Source organism: Scardinius erythrophthalmus, assembly GCF_964197995.2.
Source record: "Scardinius erythrophthalmus genome assembly, chromosome: 16".
Taxonomy (NCBI): Eukaryota; Metazoa; Chordata; class Actinopteri; order Cypriniformes; family Leuciscidae; genus Scardinius; species Scardinius erythrophthalmus.
The window spans coordinates 4,518,956-4,542,177 of record NC_138236.1 but is presented as its reverse complement, the minus strand read 5'-3'; the positions used below and the strand labels follow the sequence as shown (position 1 = coordinate 4,542,177).

The following is a 23,222-nucleotide window of genomic DNA, read 5'->3' as shown; positions in this document are numbered from 1 at the left end:
TAACTATTACAATATTACATTTCATTTTTTTATAAGGAGCTGCTTATGTTTTATAAGTTCAAGTAGGCCTATAGCTCCATCATTGCTCAAAGTAAAAAAAATGATCATACTTTATTATGTTAGTTTTAATAAAAAATGTAAATCAAGGAAATTTCTCTGGCATTTCTTTTTGCTGTATTGAAAACGTACTGAACCATGACACCAGTGTAGATTATCGAACCAAACCGTGAATTCTGTGGACCGTTATTATTTAAATATCATTTTTTATATTCCTAGATTTATTTGTTGCACTTTTTTTATACAGTTATATTGTAAAACTAAAATACCTTTTATAAAATAATTATATCAATTCATACAGGGCTAGTATGAATTGCAGCTTTATAGATACACACCCAGGTATCGGATTAGTACTCGGTATCGGCCGATACCCTGAGTCCAGGTATCGGAATCGGTATCGGGACGGAAAAAAGGGTATCGGAACATCTCTAATCACAGCGCTTGTGGTCCGCGTAGAATTGATGCGCTGTTACGTTTTTGGAAAGGTGCACGTCAGGTTAAGCATGCTACACAGCTTATGATGTAGCTACGAGTAGTAAGTATAAATCCGCCTTTATGTTCACATCTTGCTTGTGTATCGCACATGAACACTGCGTTTTTAAGACGGCGATTCAAGTTAAACTATTGTCAACTTTTACACGCAGCGCTACTCATCAATGTCAGTTCCAAAACAGCGGACCAATCAGAAGACCCCGGAGGCGGGGCAAGCGTTGCAAGCTTTCGTTTACACTACAGAATATGCAATATGACTGAAACCCCGTTTACACGTACATGGTTATTTTGAAAAACGGAGACATTTCGCTTCGTTTGTGCCCTTCGTTTACACGCAAACGGAGAATTCGCCTCTGAAAACGATTCTTTCTAAAAACTCCAGCCAGAGTGGAGATTTTGGAAAACTTTGACTTTTCGGCAGCCGACGTCACAGGATGCGACAGAACTTGCACCTGCATCAAAAGTGTGACCAGAAAGAGGAAGTGATCCGTTGCTGTTGTTGCTATTATTGGGATTCTGATTGGCTAACGTGGGCTTGAGCTTCTCGTTACACTGCCACCTACAGGTTTGGCATGCTCTTGACGGCATATATAAACGGGTTCGTGTAAACTAACACTTTTCTGAAAACTGACAGGTGTGCACGATTTTATTTTTGAAAACGGAGAGGGTGAAATGTCCGTTTATGAAACTAGCCGGCCACGTGTAAACGCAGCCTTGAAGCCAGGTTTATTTAATTGTGCATGCATGGTGCGGGAATCATCTTACTCTGCGCACGTTCACCAGCGCTGGTGAATTTGGTGAATTTATGTAGCTTGTGTGTAGTTATCTTCTAGCCATTTACTAGCATATTCTGTCTTGATAATCTATAAATCGTGTTCCGGGGGCGGGGTTTATGTAAATTTTAGGGTTTGTGATGTCACTAACATGGGAGGAATATCCTGTAGTTCCTACAAGCCGTTTGTTGTAGTCCTTAAAAAGCCATTTCTTTAAAAGCAAATATCTCCCTTTGCTTTGAGCGTCGTAACTTTGCAGATGTTGTTTATGCTCAAACAGCAACATTACACACTAACTAAAGTTAGAAAAGTGGAATCATAATCAACCACCCCTTTAAAAAAAGAGCCTGGAGAGAGATGCTGTCTGGCTATTTCCGTTATATATGCCTCAAAAGCACGTTTTGACACCCTCATGTTGAGCACTGCGTTTAAAAAAAAAAACATTCCTGAGCGCTGTGTCTCGCATTTTTAGATGCAAAGACATATGTGTAAGGCCCCTAACAGTATCATAAAAGTAGCCCAAAAGTCTTCTGAAGTCATACAAGTGTTGTTTGAGGGGGGAAAAATATTTTCTCTCTTGTTTTCAATTACAAATATATAAACATTCTTAAAATCAAGATATATTTACTTGAGATGCAAAATGATTTAACAAACAAGGAAAAATATCTGCCAATGGGGTCAGAAAATTCTAAATAGTTACAGACTCCTCCTCTCCCCTTTTATCGCGAGTAAATGATGACAAAGCCGTGACTCACCTTCTCTCTGGGCCCGTAGTTTTCAGCATACCAGACCATCCCATATAGACACAGGAATGTGATGGAAGCCTTCAGATGAGAGACAGAAACAAAGACTCGATCAATTACACATCAGCAGCTTTTGTGTTCACACAAAAGCACTTTCTGAAAAGACTATTTTCAGGAAATCTCCTCCCATAGATGCCAAAAATAGCTTTGCGTTCAAGTTTTTGCTGAATGAGTAGAAATCAGAGTCATATTGATGCAATGAAAAGCTCAAAGTGAAGACAAAAAGAGCAGGAACTCACCAAACACAAGAGCCACAAAATCACATAGAGAATTTGCGTCTTGGAAAACAAGTCTTGTCCGAATTTAATGCAGGCTAACGCCTCCAGGAAAGCTATTGCCCTGTTGGAAAGAAGACAAGAGCGTTTCTACTGGACCTTGATTGTGCAATGTAAAGCTGACGGATGTAAGATGAAGTCTAGATGATCTAACCTAGATGTTTGTGACAAGTTAACTTGAACTGCACACAATCTAGGTCACTGTCTTATATCTGAGATAACGCAAATAACAATAGAGCAGCAAAGCCCACCAAAGCGCTGCAGTGGAACACAAGCATTCATGCGGGTTTGTGGTTAAACGTTCATTTGAATGAAAAGCCTACAAGGCTTTTGCCTCAAACACTGGTGTGACACATGCATGAACATCAGTGCTCGCTGAAGAACGTTACTTGTGCATTACATTGGACCACATGGGAGGCGGCTTCACACAAGTCATTTTCACAGGTTTAAACTCACCCGAACACCCAGCATTGTGTCCCGACCCGTTTGCACTGTGTGTCCGTGAGGTACGCATAATACTGCCTGTAGAGCAAACCACAGAAATGCATCAGTACACATGAATAATCAAAGTCAGAATTATCCTTTAATACATGTTCTGGGTCTTGTTGTCGATTCTCTTCATATTGTTTTAGAAGAGTGATTCCCAAACTTCTTTGTCAGCATTCAGCTGAAGTCTTCCTGAGATTTTATGTTAATATTTCACATAAGTTAACAACACATTTGCATGCTCATGGTTCTCTGAAATCAGTTAATGGTCACATGACATGCAAGTAAACAAATTAAATATTTAATCTTTTTTTAGTTTTATTGTTTACACTCAAAATAGTCAAAGATGAGAATCTTGGGCAGTGATTTTTTTACCAATATTTACCGAAAAAAATACATATATTTCTCCCAACCAGATATGAATATAAAAACGTAAGATCAGTTTTGTTTTTTAAATCAGGCTATTTATTTTTTATTTCATTTATTTACATTCTCACACACTTTGTGCATGGCACATAGAAGGCCTTGGGACTGAGAAAACACACTGGAGGTGCAGGTTTACCTCAGGAAAAATACTTCGCTCAAAGTAATAAACTACTAAAAACAAACAACTTGCATAATCAAATAATCAAAACTCTCATCATGAGCACAAAACAAAGTTAACTTAGTTTTTTTTTTGTCTTCCTTTGCCATCTCTAAATAATTTTTCAAATTATTACATTGTTTATTATAAAATTCTCTGAATATTCTTACTAATAATGCTAAATGTATGGGGGAAAAAACATCTAAAGGCGCCATGTGTAAACTTGTCTCAAACCTGGTTTAGTTAAAGGGATTTTTCACCGCTGGATAGATGATGTGTATTTAAATTAGGTCATTTATGTAGTAGAAATGTGAAATTATTTTAGAAGTTGGTGCCTTCTAGACTGAGAAAAGCCAGAAAATGTATTTTTGGCTCATGTAGATGAAAGACAACAACTCCCAGAATGCACTTGCTTCGCTGTCCTACGAGGCCACTCCCAAGCCACGCCTACCGGTTACAGAGGGCAGTATCGGAAGAAATGACACAACTAGGCTACTAGTCGACTCGAAACTGAAGAGACGCCGTTTTATCGTGAGATCCCCCTATGGGCGGGTTGAACTCATGCAGAACGAGCTCCTCCTACTGGCTGTAGTCTCTCGCCTCTGGACTCTGATGACGCTAAATGACGATTTTCGATTTTTTTTTCCAGACACACAATGCAGAAATCTCTCGTCTCAGGGGGACATGAGAGAGGGAAGCACGGTCAATCGAAAATACTACCGGGTTTCTACTGATACAAAGCTTAATGCTAATCGGTGAAGTATCCCTTTAAGCGGTCAGACTCATCTGTATAACTATATTCTCATTTTAGCAAAAGTATCTATTTAGGGCCCGAACACCGATGATTAGAGGACCCTATTGTTTTTGCTCCGTTTATTAGGGCCCAAGCCCTGAAAGGGCGAAGGCCCTATTGTTTTCGTAAGGATTATTTTTTTTTTTTTTCTTCATTATTTTTTTTTTTGCCTTTTTGCCACTTTTGGGGCCCTTAACATGCTCAAAAACTCTTGAAATTTTGCACACACGTCAGAACCTGCGGCCATCAGGGCCGGGCTGAAGCTGGTACCGGGGCGTGGCAGGGGGGCTCGACAGCGCCCCCTGGAATGGGGTCCGAAAACTTGGTCCATAAATCAAACACGCTTGCATGTAATAATATGAAACTCAGTACACATATAGATCTCATCGGGCCGAACAACTTTCGTGCTCTAAGTTTTACAAAAGCCCAACAGGAAGTTGGTTATTATACGTTGTTTGGAAAACGCATACAATGGAATGTGAAATACTCCTCCTAGGGATTTCATCCGATCGCCACCAAACTCGGTGAGAATAAAGTCAAGACATTGAGGATCAATTCTTGCGAACAGATTTTTGATATCTCGAACGGTTTGGCCGTGGCGAGGAAACGAATTTATGGCGAATAATGGGACACAGGAAGTGTGTTATAACTTCTGCATACATTGACTGATCTTGATGAAACTTCAGCAGTGTATTCGTTGTAAGAGGCCGATCACATGGATGTGACTATTGTGAGTCAAAGTTATAGCGCCACCAACTGGCAGCAGGAAGTGTGTCACTTTCAAAATGCTTTGAAGTCACCCTCTTACTTTTACCCGATTTGCTTCAAATTTTATGTGTATAATGTAAACACACGGCAGATGTAGACCTGTGAAAGGATTATTGATATCTTAGATACTGTTGCCGTGGCAACGCATCAAATTTTAATATTCTTTTCGGATGCGTTTGAGACTCTTAGCATGCTTGAAATTGGATGAAACTCGACAGACACATAACACTTATTAGCCAGTAGACATGTGAAAAGATTCAGAAACGGGCGTGGCAGGGGGGCTCAACAGCGCCCTCTTGAACAGGGTCTGAAAACTTGGTCCATATATCAAACACGCTTGCATGAATTAATATGAAACTCGGTACACATATAGATTTCATCGGGCCGAACAACTTTCCCTCTGTCAAGTTTCACACCAGCCCAACAGGAAGTCGGCTATTATGGGTTGTTTGGAAAACGCTTGCTGTGGAATGTGATGTACTCCTCCTAGAGAATTCATTCAATCACCTCCAAACTCAGTCAGCATGAAGTCAAGACATTGAGAATGCTAAATTGCGGACGGATTTTTGATATCTCGAACGGTTTGGCCATGGCGAGGAAACAAATTTATGGCGAGAAAAGAGAGGAGACGAAGTGTTATAACTTCTGCATACATTAACTGATCTTGATGAAACTTTAGCAGTATGTTCGTGGTAAGAGGCCGATCAGATGGATGTAACTATTGTGAGTCAAAGTTATAGCGCCACCAACTGGCAGCAGGAAGTGTGTCACTTTCAACATGCGTTTGACAAAAGTGGGTGGGTTAGTTTTACCAACAGTTACAAAAATCAGTATATATATTGGTCTCACCGAGCCGGACAACTTTCTAATTTACAGTTATTAGCTCCGAGCAAAAGGAAGTCAGATATTTTGGTTTGAATGTGGATTTTTTGGATATTTCAGACTCTGAGTTTTTGAGCTACTCTTCCTAACGGTTTTATTTTATTCACACCAAACTTTTTCAAAATGATAAAGATACATTAAAGATGCTAAATTGTGAACGGATATTAAACATCTCAAACGGTTTTGCTATAGTGAGGGACTAAAGTAAAGTAACACTTAAAGCCTCATCTTCTAAAAATGTAATTAAACACCATTTATTTCTATATAAAAGTATAAAAATGTCACAACTAAACCCATTTTATTCTTTTTTTTTTTTCAATTTAATAAATATTTATAAGTTTAAAAATAGTAATTGTACTATTTAGTCCCATAAAAGTCAAGTCATACATAGGGCTATACTGCCCTCTTGTGTTCAAAATCAGGTAGGCCTATTGTATCTACATAAAAATATACTAGGTATGTGACGGTGAGAATATTTTACCACCGGTTAATCGACGTGTGACACCGCTGGAGGCTTTTGAATCGCCAACTTAAAAACGAAAGTAAAATATGTTCGTCCACACTGACATTGATAGTGGTTGAGCGAGCGTTTCAAATGAATTCCTATGGAAGTAGGAATTAACTGAAAAACGTTCACTCTGTTCTGCTCGTTCCTCGCCGTGGATGCGCACCGTTATGAATGCCCGTGCAGCCATGAGCATTTTAGTTTAATTTTAAAATTAGCGCCTTTCGGGGGTTGATTGCTTGAAATTATTTTACAAAAGCACAATGTTGTGTTTTATTGCAACTGTACACAAATATAAGTTAACACTTTGCAGTTTGAATGTCGTCCTGTATAATGACGGAGTATGTTTTTATGTGTCCACTGTTCAATCGCGCCCACACCACACACACACACCCACCCACACACACACGGTTTACTATCTTTGTGGGGACTCTCCATAGATTTAATGATTTTTATACTGTACAAACTGTATATTTTATCTCCTTACACTAACCCTACCCCTAAACCTACCCATCACTGAAAACTTTCTGCATTTTTACATTTCCAAAAAAAACTCATTCTGTATGATTTATAAGCTTGTTTACCCATGGGGACCTCTATTTAGGTCCCCACTGTGACACGAGTCCCCATGAGTCTGTGTGCATTCAGGTTGAAGTCCCCACCGGGATAGAAAAACATGAACACACATACACACACACACACACACACACACACACACATACACACACACACACACACACACACACACACACACACACACACACACACACACACACACAAACACACATTCCAGCATTGCAATCTTGACATCGCAGCCTGTTCATTATAGCCTTAATAAAATATAATAATAAAATAGTTAACCTAACATATAAAAATTACACTGCTCTAAATAGTCAGTAGTACAATTCGTACATTCACAGTAAGCACCGCTCCACTGTGATGTTTCAAGCACATTTTTGCGCGTGTGAAGAGGATGATTTTTTCTGTCGATATTGGAACACGAGTGAAGAACAAAGCCTATAATAAAGAATAGTTTAGCATCCAAATACATCGCAAATGCTGAAACATTTTGATTCTAATGAGAGGGTTACGTAAGCCCAACAGTGCTTACTTTCGTTTTAATTTTTACATTAAATTTAAAAGATTTGTTGTGGGATATTTTGAGTGTATCATAAAATCAGAATAAGCTAATAAGGTTTCTGTCTTATATATATATATATATATATATATATATATATATATATAAAATATATATATAAATATAGCTGCGAGCAGCGATGAAGGGCCAAAGCCGGTGGCACCGCCACCCCGGTGCCTTTATGTAACTAAAGGCACCAGGGTGGCGGTGCCACCGGCTTGGGCCCGTAATCGCTGCTCGCAGCTATATTTATTATTATTCTTCTCCAAAGTGAATCGCTTTTTAGAGGGCCTAAACATGCTCGAAAACTCATGAAACTTTGCACACGCTTCAGAAGTGGTGAAAATTTACGTGTGATATGGTTTTCAAAATTGAGTGGGGCAAATTCGGTAAATTATTGCCCCCACATTTTAGCCTGGTTCTACCAGACTCTCGTACATTTCATTTGTACAGAGAGTCTGTCCTCGCTCCATTGAGAAACGTTTACTTCCTTGTAGGCGGGTTCTCTGTTAAAGTTCAAAACTATTGGATCTGCCCAGAGTCACTCAGGATCTGCCATAGCCAATCGCTAACGTGTGGTCGTCGGAATGATCAGAGGATTATGTTTAGAATAAGATGTCTGTCTTTTATAAAGTTTATAAAGCGACGAGAATACTTTTTGTGCTCAAAAAAAAAAAAAAAAAGACTTTATTCCACTATTCATTTCCTTCTCTCTGTTCCTCGAGTCTTGATAAAGCAGCGCGTCTGTGTGTTGTACGTCACACGTAGGCTCACTATTGGCCGACGCTAGTCATGTGTGTGATCACATCAACGTCATCGTTCTCAGCCACTCCCTCTATTCGCTGATTGGTCCTACAAAAAATTTGTTTCTGGAAACCTAAGAATATACAGCAGTCCCAGACTTAGTACTGAAGGAAAATGAAATTGAGCGGAAGTACGTAGGAGGGCGGAGCCAGGCTACCCACATTTTGCCCCGGCTCCTGGTTTCACTTACAGGTATGAAATTTGGTACATACATGTAAATGACCCAATACCTACAAAAAAGTCTCTTGGAGCATAGCCCTAAACACAACAGGAAGTCAGCTATTTTGAACTTCCTCTCAGATTTTGGGCATTTTTCACCATTTCCTGATGTTGTACTTTAACGAACTCCTCCTACAGTTTTGATCTGATCCTCTTCAAATTTGGTGAGTGGAATCTTAAGGCCTTTGCGACGTTAAATTGCGAAGATCTAGAGTTTTCATCGAAGGGTGTGCCCTCGGCGGCCTGACAAATGTTCACCCAATTTCGGCCTTTTGGTGATATGCATGATCAGATAAGTTCAATATTAATGTTGCTTGCAGTTCCGATGTTGCTAGGCAACCACAGACAGCCTGCAGTAACTAGGGCTGTCACTTTTGTGAAAAAATCCTGTTCGATTTTTGAGACATAAGTGTTCATTGAATCGATTGTAAAATCGATTTTCCATGTCTAAAGACGTTTCCATTTTAAACGCAAAATATGGGCAAATCCACGGACAACGAACAGGCATTAGGACGAACGTAAAGAGGGCGCTTGAGACGCGCACAAGTCTGTATTTCTGATGATTTATTGGCGTGAAGTTTCGTACACAATGACAAACAGGAGTGCAACATTCTTGAAAAACAATAAGCAGAGTGGACTGCCATAGCATAAATGAAAAACATTACCTCAGTCTTCAACATGGCTGTGTTTACGATTAGAAATGTCAAAGAAATTTCGCCTACGTTGTCGATTGTAGACGCGTAGCCCGAATTTGTATCTGAATGCATGAGACTGTCTGCATACCGGCAGAATTCACAGTTTTGTAGCAAAAAGAGACACATTATGCAGAAAGATAATTTGCTGTTATGCCTGTTTGTCAGAGCCTGCAGTTGCTGTGTGACGCGCGTTTGCTGCGGGCGTATCGTGACAAGATCGTGACGAGCTGGACGCGCTCCGAGAAAAGACCGTTAAAATCGATTCCCTATTTTCGTTTTCGAAACTTGCGTTGGTTGGTCCAATCGATTGTGCAATCGATTTTCGAACGTAAAGTGACAGCCCTAGCAGTAACTCGGGCATACAATTTCCAATCTGTCCCAAACTTCACAAGTTTGATAAGAGTCCTGTCCTGAACACATGACCATGCTCATATTTGGTTATAGGAATAGCGCCACCTGCTGGTAGCAGGAAGTGTGGCAAATACAAAGCGTGCTCGAAAAATCATGAAACTTTGCATACGCTTCAGAAGTGGTGAAAATTTATGTGATGTGGTTTTCAAAATTGGGTGGGGCAAAATGGATTAATTATTGCCCCTACATTTTGCCCCGGCTCTACGTTTCACGTACAGGTATGAAATTTGGTACATACATGTAATGACCCAATACCTACAAAAAAGTCTCTTGGAGCATAGCCCTAAACACAACAGGAAGTCAGCTATTTTGAACTTACTCTCAGATTTTGTGCAGTTTTTGCCATTTCCTGATGTTGTACTTTAACGAACTCCTCCTACAGTTTTGATCTGATCCTCTTCAAATTTGGTGAGTGTAATCTTAAGGCCTTTACTAAAGGCGCCGGGTGGCGGTGGCAGGGGTGCGAGGGCCCTTTTCATCGCTGCTTGCAGCTATAATTTCTTTCTGCTTCTGTTCTTAAAATAACAGCGTCATCCACAGCTCTTAATGTGGCGCTTTATGTCTTCAGCGCGAGAGAGAATTAACACACACTGACCATAAAGTGTTTAAATAAAGCACGTCTGGCTCTAGATAAAGATATTAGTGGATGTAGCGTTGAAAGATCATTACTATAAACGACCCTGAGCGCTTGTGGTGTGAACCACTTTGATGTTTTGACACGCTGCTCATTTTAAGTTATTTATATTTTTATGATTTAATTAATTATTCGCTTTTCATTAGCTTACAAAGCCCAGTTTGGGAAACCATGGATTAGAAAAATGTAACAACTTTTCTTTTTGGCTTATGTCACAAATCAATAAATCAATCAATTCCCAATGGATAAAAATCAGTTCCACCCTTCACTTTTTCATGTTTTACTCTGAAATACATCAGACTTTGGAAGTAAAACAAGTTGGGAATGACATTTTGTTATATATTGTTATATGTGTACCTACCGTACGGTGGGGGCAGTGATGATACCGATGAACAGAATTCTGCACCAGCTGAGAGCGTGGCATGCTGGGAACACGAAGATGTGCTTCAGGAAGAACGTGTTCAACTCTGTTAGCTTGAGAGAGAGAGAGAGAGAGAGAGAGAGAGAGAGAGAGAGAGAGAGAGAGAGAGAGAGAGAGAGAGAGAGAGAGAGAGAGAGAGAGAGAGAGAGAGAGAGAGAGAGAGAGAGAGAGAGAGAGAGAGAGAGAGAGAGAGAGAGAGAGAGAGAGAGAGAGAGAGAGAGAGAGAGAGAGAGAGAGAGAGAGAGAGAGAGAGAGAGAGAGAGAGAGAGAGAGAGAGAGAGAGAGAGAGAGAGAGAGAGAGAGAGAGAGAGAGAGAGAGAGAGAGAGAGAGAGAGATTATTTTATGCATTGAACCAAAAAAAAAAAGCTTTTTGGAAAAACTAAATCCAATGACCCTTGAGAACTGGGACAAAACTGAACTGCAGAAGTAAATTAATAAAGTTCTGTGTAGAAAGGAGTTAGAAATGTTATGCAATAAACCAAAAGAAAAACTAGATGCAATTTTACAATTAATAAAGTTCAGTAAAGAATGAATTTGAATTAATCTGTTAATACTAACCTGTTAATTTGCCTTTTGTTGCGACTGTCACATCAAACTTGTATTAGAAATATTGATAATTCTAGCAAATATTGCTAAAGAAATGCATGGATGGTTTCAAACTGACTTTTAGATATACCTATTGTCAAGTATATTTTTTTTGTTTTGCGATGATATAAAAAATAAATCATATTTTGCACGCAGTCATTCTACTTTAATGGTGATGTTGTTTCCTGACCTACTTAAAACAAAGCTAATGATCTATTCTAAACGATCATACAAAAAGAAGTGGAAATATGACTACTTATTAATAAAAGCTACATTTGTAATAAGAATCACAGTGCAGTTAGTTCAGATTATGCTTTAGAGATTCACACGACACCAAAACCAGTATTCAGTTGTCAACTAATTTGGTCACGGTCTCTGAAGTGGAACACACTCCCCTCCTCCGAATTCCCATTTCAAAGACATTTAATTACAATTTAAAGGGCCCTCAATAGGGAGCGAAGAGACCGGCCTCGCTCTCTCACAATAGAGAATGAAGAGCGTGCTTTCATCGCCATGGAAACGAGTCTGCACTTTTAGTCTGACTGCCCGTTCTCTCTAGAGAACTCATATGACCCACATTTTTGAGCTAGTTAAAGCCAATCAAACTACAGTAATTATTTTTTATGCTGACCATAAAAGTTCAAATATTTAACTTTTAAATACGGTTAATTAATATAATGTGGTATTTAATGAATTATTATTTATTTAACTATTAAAGGTGGGGTAAGTCATTTTTGAAATACGCTGTTTGGAAGATAGTAGGGCCGACACAACAACAAACGTGTGGCCAATCAGCATTAGTATCCGCATTAGTATCCGCGCATGACGGTGGAGGAGAGAGACGAGCAAGAGGGAGATTTGAACTGAAGAAAGACGAGATGGAAGAAATCACTGAAAATAAAGAGTTATGTCTGCTTCCTGATATCACGTGCGCAAACACATATAACCTATATTTATATATATAAAACAGTTATGTCCGGTCGAACGATGTATTAATTAACTTCAGATTGGATTGTGTTGGTAATAGGCACTTATCTAACACTAAAAGATGTTTTGTGTCTCTAACAAGTGCTTTCGATCTTCTCTCTGATCTGAATGGTGTGTGGAAAAGTTTTGCCACAGACTCGTCCCAGCGTCTAGAACGCAACTGAATGCTTTTTCAAGCGTCTCCATACTTGAAAAACCACAGAAAACTACTTTTAAACAGGAAATGACTAAATATTTACGTACATATTTACAGCGTGTCTATTCGCACAGGATTAGTATCACCTGAGGTCATTTTTCCAGACCTTTTTACTGAAGGTAAAAGTCGCCGTAATCTTTACTGACATTGTCCAGAATGATTACTGAGATGCACATTCGGACTGGACTAAAATCACAGAGAAGCTCTGGTAATAATTACTCTACCCCACCTCTCCATGTTAAACTAGTCCTGTCCGACTATTGTGTGTCTGGAGCTGCTGTGCTGTTGGCAACTAACAACCAACTCTTGTTTGTAATTACTTTTGTGTACTGTCATTCATTTTTTGTGCTTCCTTGTCATTCGTTCATCATCTGCGCTTTATTTTTCGTGACGCATTATTCTGATGCGCTTCTGCTATGATACACATCCTCTCTTGGATTGCGTGTGTAACGGAGTCCAGTTAGAGAGAGACGCGCTGACGACTGCTAGTGAATGCGGTGTTTAGTGTCATTGTTAGTGCACTCGACTCGCTTGCAGGGGGATCAAGACCAACTCGGCTGTTAGGATTAGAGTGAGTGTTTTTGAGGTGGAGCAATGAGGAAGGGGTGTGTTTGTGTGGGTGTGCATTAAAACAAATTAATTGAATGCACAGCGAGCCGTTGATCATCCCTTACATATATTTATCAATATGTCTCACTATATAAGAGGATGAATCCTCCATCTTAAATGCATTTCACAATGCATTCTGGGATTGCTTAACTAATCAGGTCCAAAATTAAACCCGTTTTATTTCTTAAGATTGGCTGATTAAGACGCAAATTTTACTAACCTGCCATATGATCATGAACAGATAGACTCCCGTCACCCTCTGCAAGGAAGACTTGGGGTCGAACCAGCGCACGTATGTCCAGCTGGCAGGCGTGAACTGTAAAACTGCACGTTTGATCTTGCCCGTGGTGCTGTGGATGTCTCTGTTCAGCAGAAAACACAGTTTGCACAGTTTCTAGCCACTGTAAATGCTGCAAAGTCCAGTTTGAAATGAATCAGATCTCTTACTTGATACTGGCCCAGTGATACGTGCGCATCTCTAAGAAACGGCAGACAGTCATTCCCAGCCAGATGCCTCCTCCGTTACACAACAGAATATCCAGGATTACTTGATCCCACCAGCACTCCGCAAAATTAGGAAGAAGATGCATGAAGAACAACTGTACGGAGAGATTATATTTGTGTATTATTGTGTGCTCTTCAAGAGACTCGACTCACCATTGATTTCAGCTGCGTTTGCCATTAACATCTTTCAAACTAGCAATATGACAACATGCATCAAACAAAATAGTTAACTTAAGTAGTTTATTAACATATTCAGTTATAAATTATAATTAATTCAATTAAATACCACAATATGGTAATAAACTACTTGAGTTAACTATTTTGTTTGATGCATGTTTTTATGCATATTACAGAATCACGTTGCTAGTAGATCTACAGATGGAGGTACCAGCACCTGATCTGGTAGCGCTGGGGGGATTTTTAATCATAAAGGGAATTTAATCATAAAATCACTATTGTTTTGCAATAATAAGTGCAGCAACTCGTAATATTTTACATTTGACAGTAAAGCACTGAGCTTGAGTTGAGATGCAGAAAAAAAGAACTTAACAACAACAGTAACATGTGAAAACATGGGAATCAAATATTTTAAAATGTTAATAAAAATAACATTTAAACTGGATAATATTTAGAGATTTGAAGTGCTGGATCCTTGCAAATCCTTGAAAAGTGCTTGAATTCCACTCTTAAAAGGTTGTACAAACCCAAAATTGAATAACGTAAAACCATTAGACTATTTCTGCCACAATACCATGGTTACAGTTAGCATTGCTACATTAAATCCATGGTGCATGTTGGTGATTTGTGGACTGAAAAGCCTTCTATAACTTGTTTGTTCATGGCACAATGCTCACGGTTTCAATGTCAGTGTTGTTTGATCTGATATCTGTGGTTTATAACAGAATTCTGCGCCGAACTTGAACGCTTCACACTAGATCTCGCTGCGATGCTATTAATGGTGTGACAAATTCAAATGCTTTCTCACTAGATCTCTCAGCGCTTTTTAGTAACAGTGTTGCGTGATCGAGATCAGCCTGTGAAAACCTGTTCTGAGCTTGTGCTTTTGTTTGTATTGATGTTTTATGTTTCTCATATGCAACATAAAAGGCAGCTCTTATGCAACCTCGAACAAAATGTATTCAAAAAGGTCTCAAAATGAGAGGTCTCAGTCCAGAGCCCTGCTTAATAATAATTCATTCATATTTTATTATATTTAGCAATATTTCTCACTATATACTTTGGAGCCAGACTCAATATAATATTGTAATACAGTAATATTGATAAATTCTCACTTCATCCTTCATCTTGGATGATTTGTTTTTCATTGCGCATTTCACAATGAATTCTGGGATTGCTAAATTAACTAAGTTTTGAACCAAAGTAGGGCTGCACGATATTGAAGAAAAATGCGATATCTCATTAAATAATGCAATATTCGATATGTGATACGATAATGCTTAAAGTGTGTAAAAACAAATAATCTTTAAAATATATTTAAAATTATTTATACCATGGTCTGGGTGAATACTCGATTCTGATTGGCTGCAGGGTGTCCATTAAAAAATGATAGAGGACACCTAGTAAATAAACCGTCAGGCGTAACCAGGGAAACCAAGTTATTGTTTGTAAAAACTTTAGATTTCGATTGTAAAACTAATTAAAATATAAACTAATGTTTTAAAAATGTGTTATTTGTTATTTGGCATGTGACCATGGTATAAGCGGGTTAATGCCCTTCGAGGTGTCCATTGTCAGGTATTAATGGACTTCGGTGGAGGCATCATATCATTACGCCTGCTGGACTTATGGTATGGCAGCAAAGTTTCTTGATTATTATGCAGGAATGAGAGTATAGTTCCTAGCCATATCAGCCTAGAAAATCGCAACTTTACATTTTCCATCGGTCTTAGTGCACGATGTAACTACAGAAGAGTCAAGTTTGAAATAGGAAAAATACCTAAACTCTTTGGTAATTTTTTTGAGAGAGATGCTAATGGTCCTGTCCGATTCAATGATCTATGCTAAGCTATGCTATGCTAAAAGTGGTACCGCCAGACCCGGAGTTCGGCTGAATGGATTCGAAAACGGTAAAACTCAACTGTTTAACTCTGGAGGAGTTGTAAAATGAGCCTATTTCCCAAAAAAAGTGGAATATCCCTTTAATACAGGTTTGCAAGGCTGTTTACAGAGAGGTGCCAGCAGGAGGCGCTGTAGGAGCGGCAGAAACAGCGGTTTCCATGGTAACGGCTGTACACAAACCAGTGCAGCGCTCGTAAACACTGCTTTATCAGGAAAGATGAGGAAAGATTCATTGAAAATAACTAAAGACAGTCAGTTTACTTAGTTCAGATACATTCATATAAAAACACCCACGCCGCGTTTTGACTTTGGAACGTGCAGTGCTCATGTTCATTCAACGATGTCAAAACCAACCACAAATTGATTTTCCAAAAGGCTGTGTTGATATTGTGAACCAATGTATGGGAAACACTGTATTATAATTTGACAGCTATCAATTATAGTTTAACCTATTGATCTTCACCGTCACACTTAGTAAAACATACAGCTGTGCCCTAACAGTGTCGCGCCGCACCGCGTTTCCATACACCGGTATTGCATTATATAAAAAATGAATATCATAAGAAAAATAAACACCGGTATTCGGAATGAACCGCCCAGCACTTCATGTTATATGTGAAGCAATGCATCGACACTATCCCATGAGTTGCAGAGGTTTACCTCGGTGAGCTCCCAGGTGATGCTGATGCTCCAGCAAAGGCCGTAGCTGCGGATGAGCAGAGCCTTCATGCCCCAACCCCAGAAATGACTGAAAGCGAAGATGTCAAAGTGGCTGAGGATTCGCTCCCATGTGATCACATGACAGTTCACCGCATACTCCTGTCAATCATCACAACACCAGAAGAACATCAGTGACATGTTTAACACTCGCTTAAATCTGCTATTGTGGGCTTAAAGTTCAACTGAGCGTAATGCATCATTTTGAGATTTGTGACTTATTTTAGTATCATTGAGATACTATTATTGTTTTCATGGAGAGTTTGAATGTTTTTTTTTATTATTATTGAAATTTTAGTTAAAGTTTAACTGAGTTTGATGTGCTTTGTTTCCACTGAAAAAAAATTGGAGTAGAAACAATTCTCACTCAGAAATGTCACAGTTAATCACAAAGAAAAGGCAAGTAAAACATTTAATTAAATGTGAAATTTAGAAGTAATATTAAATTGTATTTTCTTGTAAAACACTACAATAATCTGTTTTATTTACAACTTTGAAAAATCATATATATATAAAAGGACAAAATATTTTCTCTTCTGCCAGAGAGAAACCATACAAATACGTTGTGTGTATGTATGTGTGTGTAAAAAATAAAAAATAAATCTGGCTAGGCCACGCCAGAACCTTGATATGCTTCTTACAGAGCCACTCCTTGGTTATCCTGGCTGTGTGCTTCGGGTCATTGTCATGTTGGAAGACCCAGCCTCGACCCATCTTCAATGCTCTAACTGAGGGAAGGAGGTTATTCCCCAAAATCTCGCAATACATGGCCCCGGTCATTCTCTCCTTAAAGGGATACTTCACCTCTGGGAAGATGAATGTGTATTTAAAATAGGTCATTTAAGTAGAAGAAATGTGGAGAAATTTTTGAATTTGGAGCTTTCTAGACTGAGAAAAGCCAGAAAATGTATTTTTGGCTTATGTGGATGAAAGACAACAACTCCCAGAATGCACTTGCTTCGCTGCCTTAGGAGGCCACGCCTACCGGTTAGAGAGCACAGTTGAAAACAACAAGGCTAGCCTAAGTAAGTGATGAGTTTGCCAGGGATTTAGAGACCCAAAATGTCCGGGATTCGGCTTTTGCGTTCTACAGTCGCCATTCATCATGTTTACTGTGGCGAGCAGGACGAGGCTGACGGCCGCGGGAGAACGGCGCGAGGCCGGTGGCGTCATCACTGAGACGCGCCGGGTCTCGCATCTCTCACGGAGGAGCGGGAATTTTCTTAGCAATGTTAAAACGCACATCAACCAACCAATCACTTGTTTAGCGTTCATGTAAACACTACAGTCAGATTCACCGATCGGAATTAATTCAGTTAGATTGAAACGAGAGGTGTGCATGTAAACAATGAATGGCGACCGCAGAACGCAAAAGCCGAATCCCGGACATTTTTAACAGTCTCGCCCGCCGGACAAGTCCGGGAAAAGGAAGATGGTAACCCCTACTTACTCAGCTTTCTCCTATTATTCAGCTTTCTCCACAGAACAAGAGCATGCTAGCTTAGCTTCCAAAGAAAGACGGCTGATACTGTGTACATTCTGTGAGTGAGATCCCACCCTCTATGGGCGGGCTGAAAACATGCGGAACAACGCCATCTACTGGCTGTAGTCTTTAGCCTCTGGACAGAAAATCCTCCGATGACGCAAAATGACGATTTTTGCGTCATCGGAGGATTTTTTCCAGACAAAAAATACATAAATCTCTCCTCTCAGGGGGATATGAGGGGGGAAAGCATGGTAATTCGAAAATACTACAGGTTTTCTACTAATACAAAGCTTAATGCTAAATCCTGAAGTAACCCTTTAATACAGTGTAGTCGCCATGTCCCATGTGCAGAAAAACACCCCCAAAGCATGATGCTACCACCCCCATGCTTCACAGTAGGGATGGTGTTCTTGGGATGGTACTCATCATTCTTCTTCCTCCAAACACGTTTAGTGGAATTATGACCAAAAAGTTCTATTTTGGTCTCATCTGACCACATGACTTTCTCCCATGACTCTTCTGGATCATCCAAATGGTCATTGGCAAACTTAAGACGGGCCTTGACATGTGCTGGTTTAAGCAGGGGAACCTTCCGTGCCATGCATGATTTCAAACCATGACGTCTTAGTGTATTACCAACAGTAACCTTGGAAATGGTGGTCCCAGCTCTTTTCAGGTCATTGACCAGCTCCTCCCGTGTAGTTCTGGGCGGATTTCTCACCTTTCTTAGGATCATTGAGACCCCACGAGGTGAGATCTTGCATGGAGCCCCAGTCCGAGGGAGATTGAGTCATGTTTAGCTTCTTCCATTTTCTAATGATTGCTCCAACAGTGGACCTTTTTTCACCAAGCTGCTTGGCAATTTCCCCGTAGCCCTTTCCAGCCTTGTGGAGGTGTACAATTTTGTCTCTAGTGTCTTTGGACAGCTCTTTGGTCTTGGCCATGTTAGTAGTTGGATTCTTACTGATTGTATGGGGTGGACAGGTGTCTTTATGCAGCTAACGACCTCAAACAGGTGCATCTAATTTGGAAAATAAATGGAGTGGAGGTGGACATTTTAAAGGCAGACTAACAGGTCTTTGAGGGTCAGAATTCTAGCTGATAGACAGGTGTTCAAATACTTATTTGCAGCTGTATCATACAAATAAATAGTTAAAAAATAATATATTGTGATTTCTGGATTTTTTTTTTTTTAGATTATGTCTCTCACAGTGGACATGCACCTACGATGACAATTTCAGACCCCTCCATGATTTCCAAGTGGGAGAACTTGCAAAATAGCAGGGTGTTCAAATACTTATTTTCCTCACTGTATATGTGTGTGTATATATATATATATATATATATATATATATATATATATATATATATATATATATATATATACAACATATTTGTATGGTTTCTCTCTGACAGAAGAGAAAATATTTTGTCCTTTTTAGGGCTTAATCATAATGACTTTATACTAATTTGTGGGTGAACTACTTCTTTAATAACAAAACTGAGTCATATTTCCCTGAACGTCACTGACCATGATGTCAGCCTCTCGTTTGGCATAGCGAAGATTGGGATCCAGCCAGTACATGACAGACTTCACCTGCTCCCAGTTCAGGAAGATGATGAAAACGAGGAAGAGGAAGTACAGCACACTCAATCCTGTACAACAACATAAAACATGCACTTCAGAAAAGATGAAGGTGGAAAATTACATGAACCCATTAATCCAACCACTTAGACACGACCTCATCATTAATTCATGTTTAAAAAGCATCTGACAGTGTATGTTTATCATTAAGCTTCATAATTGGCCATCAAGGTCACATAAACACGTCTGATCCACTCACCGAACACTATACGCCATATTGCTGGATGGGGTCTAGTAAACGGACCTGAAAAGAAATTTATGAATAGAGTTATAAAGAGAGTTATGAATATGACTGCATGATACTGGAAAAACATGACATTGCAAAATTGTGTTTTTCTGTGAAATATATCAGATACAGAAGAAATACTGGATTTTTCACCAGATGACTTAATTTGAAAAGAACGAATCATTGTAGAGTGAGTTGGGGGAATTTGTTTTACCCTTCCGTCAAATATAGCGCGGCAAACATCAATAACAACTTTAAGTTGTCAATGCTGGCAAATAACCATGGTATAAAAGTCATAATCCATGGTTCTTTGCCTCTGCATCGTGCATTAAAATAGATGAATGCACAGCTAGTCGTGGATTATACCTTATGATTTTATTGTGATTATTAAATTACAGAAAATCTTAAAGAAAACAATATTGTAATATAATGGTACTGTAAAACCAAAACAAAAATAGAGAATTAAAAATAATTTTATTCTAGTGTAAAATTACAATACTCATAATTAATCATTTGATTTGAATTTGATGAATAATCTCTTCATTTTTTAAACGGTAACCAATCAACTTTTTATTTTGACGGGTTGGCAGCAAATAAAAACATGCAGTGCCGGTTTCAGAGTTAAGCTCAGCATTGTGTTCATTTACACGCATGCAGCTCATAATATCAGGTGTGTAAATGCTGCGCTTCGCTCTGAAGTAGGTAAGGACATTTTTATTTAATTAAATCGCAGCCTGCACAATCTCACTAATGCATATTGCAATGCAATATCATGCAGCCTTAGTTATGAATCTGAACAGAACCATGTGAGCATGATCATAAAACACTTGGAGCTCTCCGATACCAGCCTGAGTTCAAGACTCTTACCGTTTGGGAAGGCAAGGACGCTGATGATCAAGAAGAACGAGATGACCAGGATGAGACCCACCCACAGGTTATTGTCATGGTTTCCATCATCTCTGCAACGGAAACATGTGGTCACACACTCAAATTCACCAGCACAAACAGACGATCTTCCTCTTTCTATTTCACCATCGACCTCACACACCAAAAAAAACAGTCGATCCACGTACACGTAGTCAGCCACATCTCATAAATAAATGTCGTTTTATTGAAAATTTCAAAACAAAAGCATGAAACATTTATTTTCCAGAACTAACTTTTCCGGAACTGAAACTAATGAGAACTACCGCTTCTGCTTTCAACAAATATTTTCCAAGTATTCTGCCTGTGCTCAGTTGCAAAAATTCCTTTAATGTAATGATGAAATAAAACGTAGTAACAGATCCTTTCTTCCATATTGTGACATACATCCGTGTATAATATCAGAAGAAAAGATAAATGCAAGGAGGGGAATTGGTTCTATTATATTTGTAATAAAAAATACAAATGCACAGAGCAATTGTTTACATTAAAGACCAGTAATATGCATTAAGACAGTACAAAGGCCAAAAACTGCCAGCTGTAACTTAAAGTCACCATCATAAAATTTTAATTGACAATTCTTTTTTTTTTAAATGGAATATTGCAGTACTTATTATTCATAATTAATCTGTTCACATCATTACTGTTTTTTTTTTTATTCATGTGCCTTGTCATCTTTATTCAGAATAACTTCCCCTCCCTCTTGCAGCTCATCTCGTCTCTGATGATGCGTTTACTGGCGCGAGGGCGTGGCAACCTGTCACTCACATCACATGAGATCCACCAATAGCAAACCACAACCATCCAATAATTCTTTCTGATGGACAGAACCACCCTACATTATTTCGTGTTTCAAAAGCCGTTTCATTTAGATATGTGACAATAAGGAAGAAAAGATAATTGCAACTTCTGTTTCATGCCGACTTTAAATATCCCATGAACACATTATAATATGAATAACCAATAGTCTCCTGTTTACATCACAGACATGAACCATGATTTGCTACTTCCTTATAGAAAATGGCAGTATCACGGGGGAGGGACATTGTCTTTCTAGAAAGCATTTTATTGAATCAAAAAAATGTCCCCGAGTGCACGATGACGTCATCAATATTTTTGTCCGTTTTCCCGGAAGTGATATTCGCACTTCGATAGAAGATCGTTTTCGTCGACTTTAGAAATACACACGCATTATAGGTGACCTCAAAACAACAAACATGCACTAAAAGCCACCAAAGACAGATCTCGAATTGAAATGCCGTGTTGCTATAGTGACATGCCGTTATTGCAACTCTTTGTGTGGCTTTAGGGTTGTGCGTCACTCACCGCGTAAACGCGAAGTACATCAGGCTGAGCACGGTGCATGTCAGCAGGGTGATAGTGTGTGGTTTGTAGAAGAACTCGATGGTGATGTCCTCCACCTGCTGTTCGTTGATCATGCGGAAATGCATTCTGTAATTCACATCATGTTTACTGAGAGTCCGGCAGCCGAACGTTGAAGCCATGCACGTGAGATCAGCAGATCGGCGTGTTTCCTCTCTGTCCCGGATTCACCTTTGATTACCGTGATGTTGTTAGCAGCTCTCTCTCTCTCGCTCTCTCTCTCCCTCTCTCTCTCTGGCGTCTGCTGCACGAATGACGGCCATGCATGTGTGCTCTCCGGATCTGGACGCTGCAAATGCATGAACACTATATCAGCTGCACAGCATCAGAGAGAGCGATGCATGTACGAAGCAGAAAGATGGCAGACACTTTGGATGAAAACAGAAAATTCCGTGTATTTTCATTGGTTTGCATGCAGCGCCGGGCGTAGAGCCGCTATGGCAAGCCAAATAGGCCAAAAATGCAGCGCTGTTTGAGTCTCTCACGCGCTCAAGGTCACTCTGCTGTTGAATAACACACCTGTGTGTGTGTATTGCATTTACACACCAACATTGGAAAACGTGGTCTTTCGTTTTGATAAGTTATATACAGTAGAGAATATAAATAATTAAAGGTTAAGTTTAGGTTTTACAACAGCAAAAGACAATTTTTACACACAGCTCTAAAAAATTGTTTGGGTCAAATATGGATAAACCCAACCTTTTTTTCTCCACATTTTAAATACAATTTTTAAACCCAGCTGTTGGGTTTGTCCATTTTTGACCCAAACATGGGTTGAAACAACCCAGCGTTTTAGAGTGCATAAAAAACAGCACTTGTTTTTTATCTTTCTGTCAAATATTAGTGTGTTTGTAAACTTTCTTTACAATAATTGACATTTGTATGTAATCAGTGTTGGGTGTAATGCATTACTAAGTAATTTCTTACAGTAATTTAATTACTTTTCCTTTGAAAAAGTAAAGTAAGGGTTAGCAGGTGTATAATAAAAGTTGTGAAATAATTGACTAATAATAACAACTCTACTTTAGTGCTGCACGGATATTGCACAACGGCAAGATAACCAACCTTCTCATCTGTTCTGTCAGCGCTCAAACACCACTCATTCATGTCAAAATGTTTGAGATCATGATGACCAATCAAA

At 39.1% G+C, this 23,222-nt stretch overlaps 1 protein-coding gene across 2 annotated transcripts in view; it reads right to left on the bottom strand.

Moving 5' to 3' along the window:
* Nucleotides 1-23,171, bottom strand: part of ptdss1a (phosphatidylserine synthase 1a) — a 28,901-nt gene extending 5,730 nt beyond the window's left edge. The window contains exons 1-12 of one of the 2 annotated variants that reach the window (XM_081389310.1): nt 23,147-23,171; nt 22,025-22,370; nt 20,642-20,733; nt 19,748-19,792; nt 19,435-19,559; nt 16,361-16,519; nt 13,565-13,716; nt 13,338-13,479; nt 10,680-10,792; nt 2,857-2,922; nt 2,365-2,464; nt 2,078-2,146 (exon numbers count right to left, since the gene is read on the bottom strand). In XM_081389310.1, the coding sequence (XP_081245436.1) occupies nt 2,078-2,146; nt 2,365-2,464; nt 2,857-2,922; nt 10,680-10,792; nt 13,338-13,479; nt 13,565-13,716; nt 16,361-16,519; nt 19,435-19,559; nt 19,748-19,792; nt 20,642-20,733; nt 22,025-22,203 (1,242 nt within the window). In that variant the 5' untranslated portion in view covers nt 22,204-22,370; nt 23,147-23,171. Of the gene's footprint in view, nt 1-2,077; nt 2,147-2,364; nt 2,465-2,856; nt 2,923-10,679; nt 10,793-13,337; nt 13,480-13,564; nt 13,717-16,360; nt 16,520-19,434; nt 19,560-19,747; nt 19,793-20,641; nt 20,734-22,024; nt 22,594-23,146 lie in introns of those variants that run through there. The other variant, XM_081389309.1, reaches the window with a different exon arrangement.
* Nucleotides 23,172-23,222: the final 51 nt, after the last annotated feature.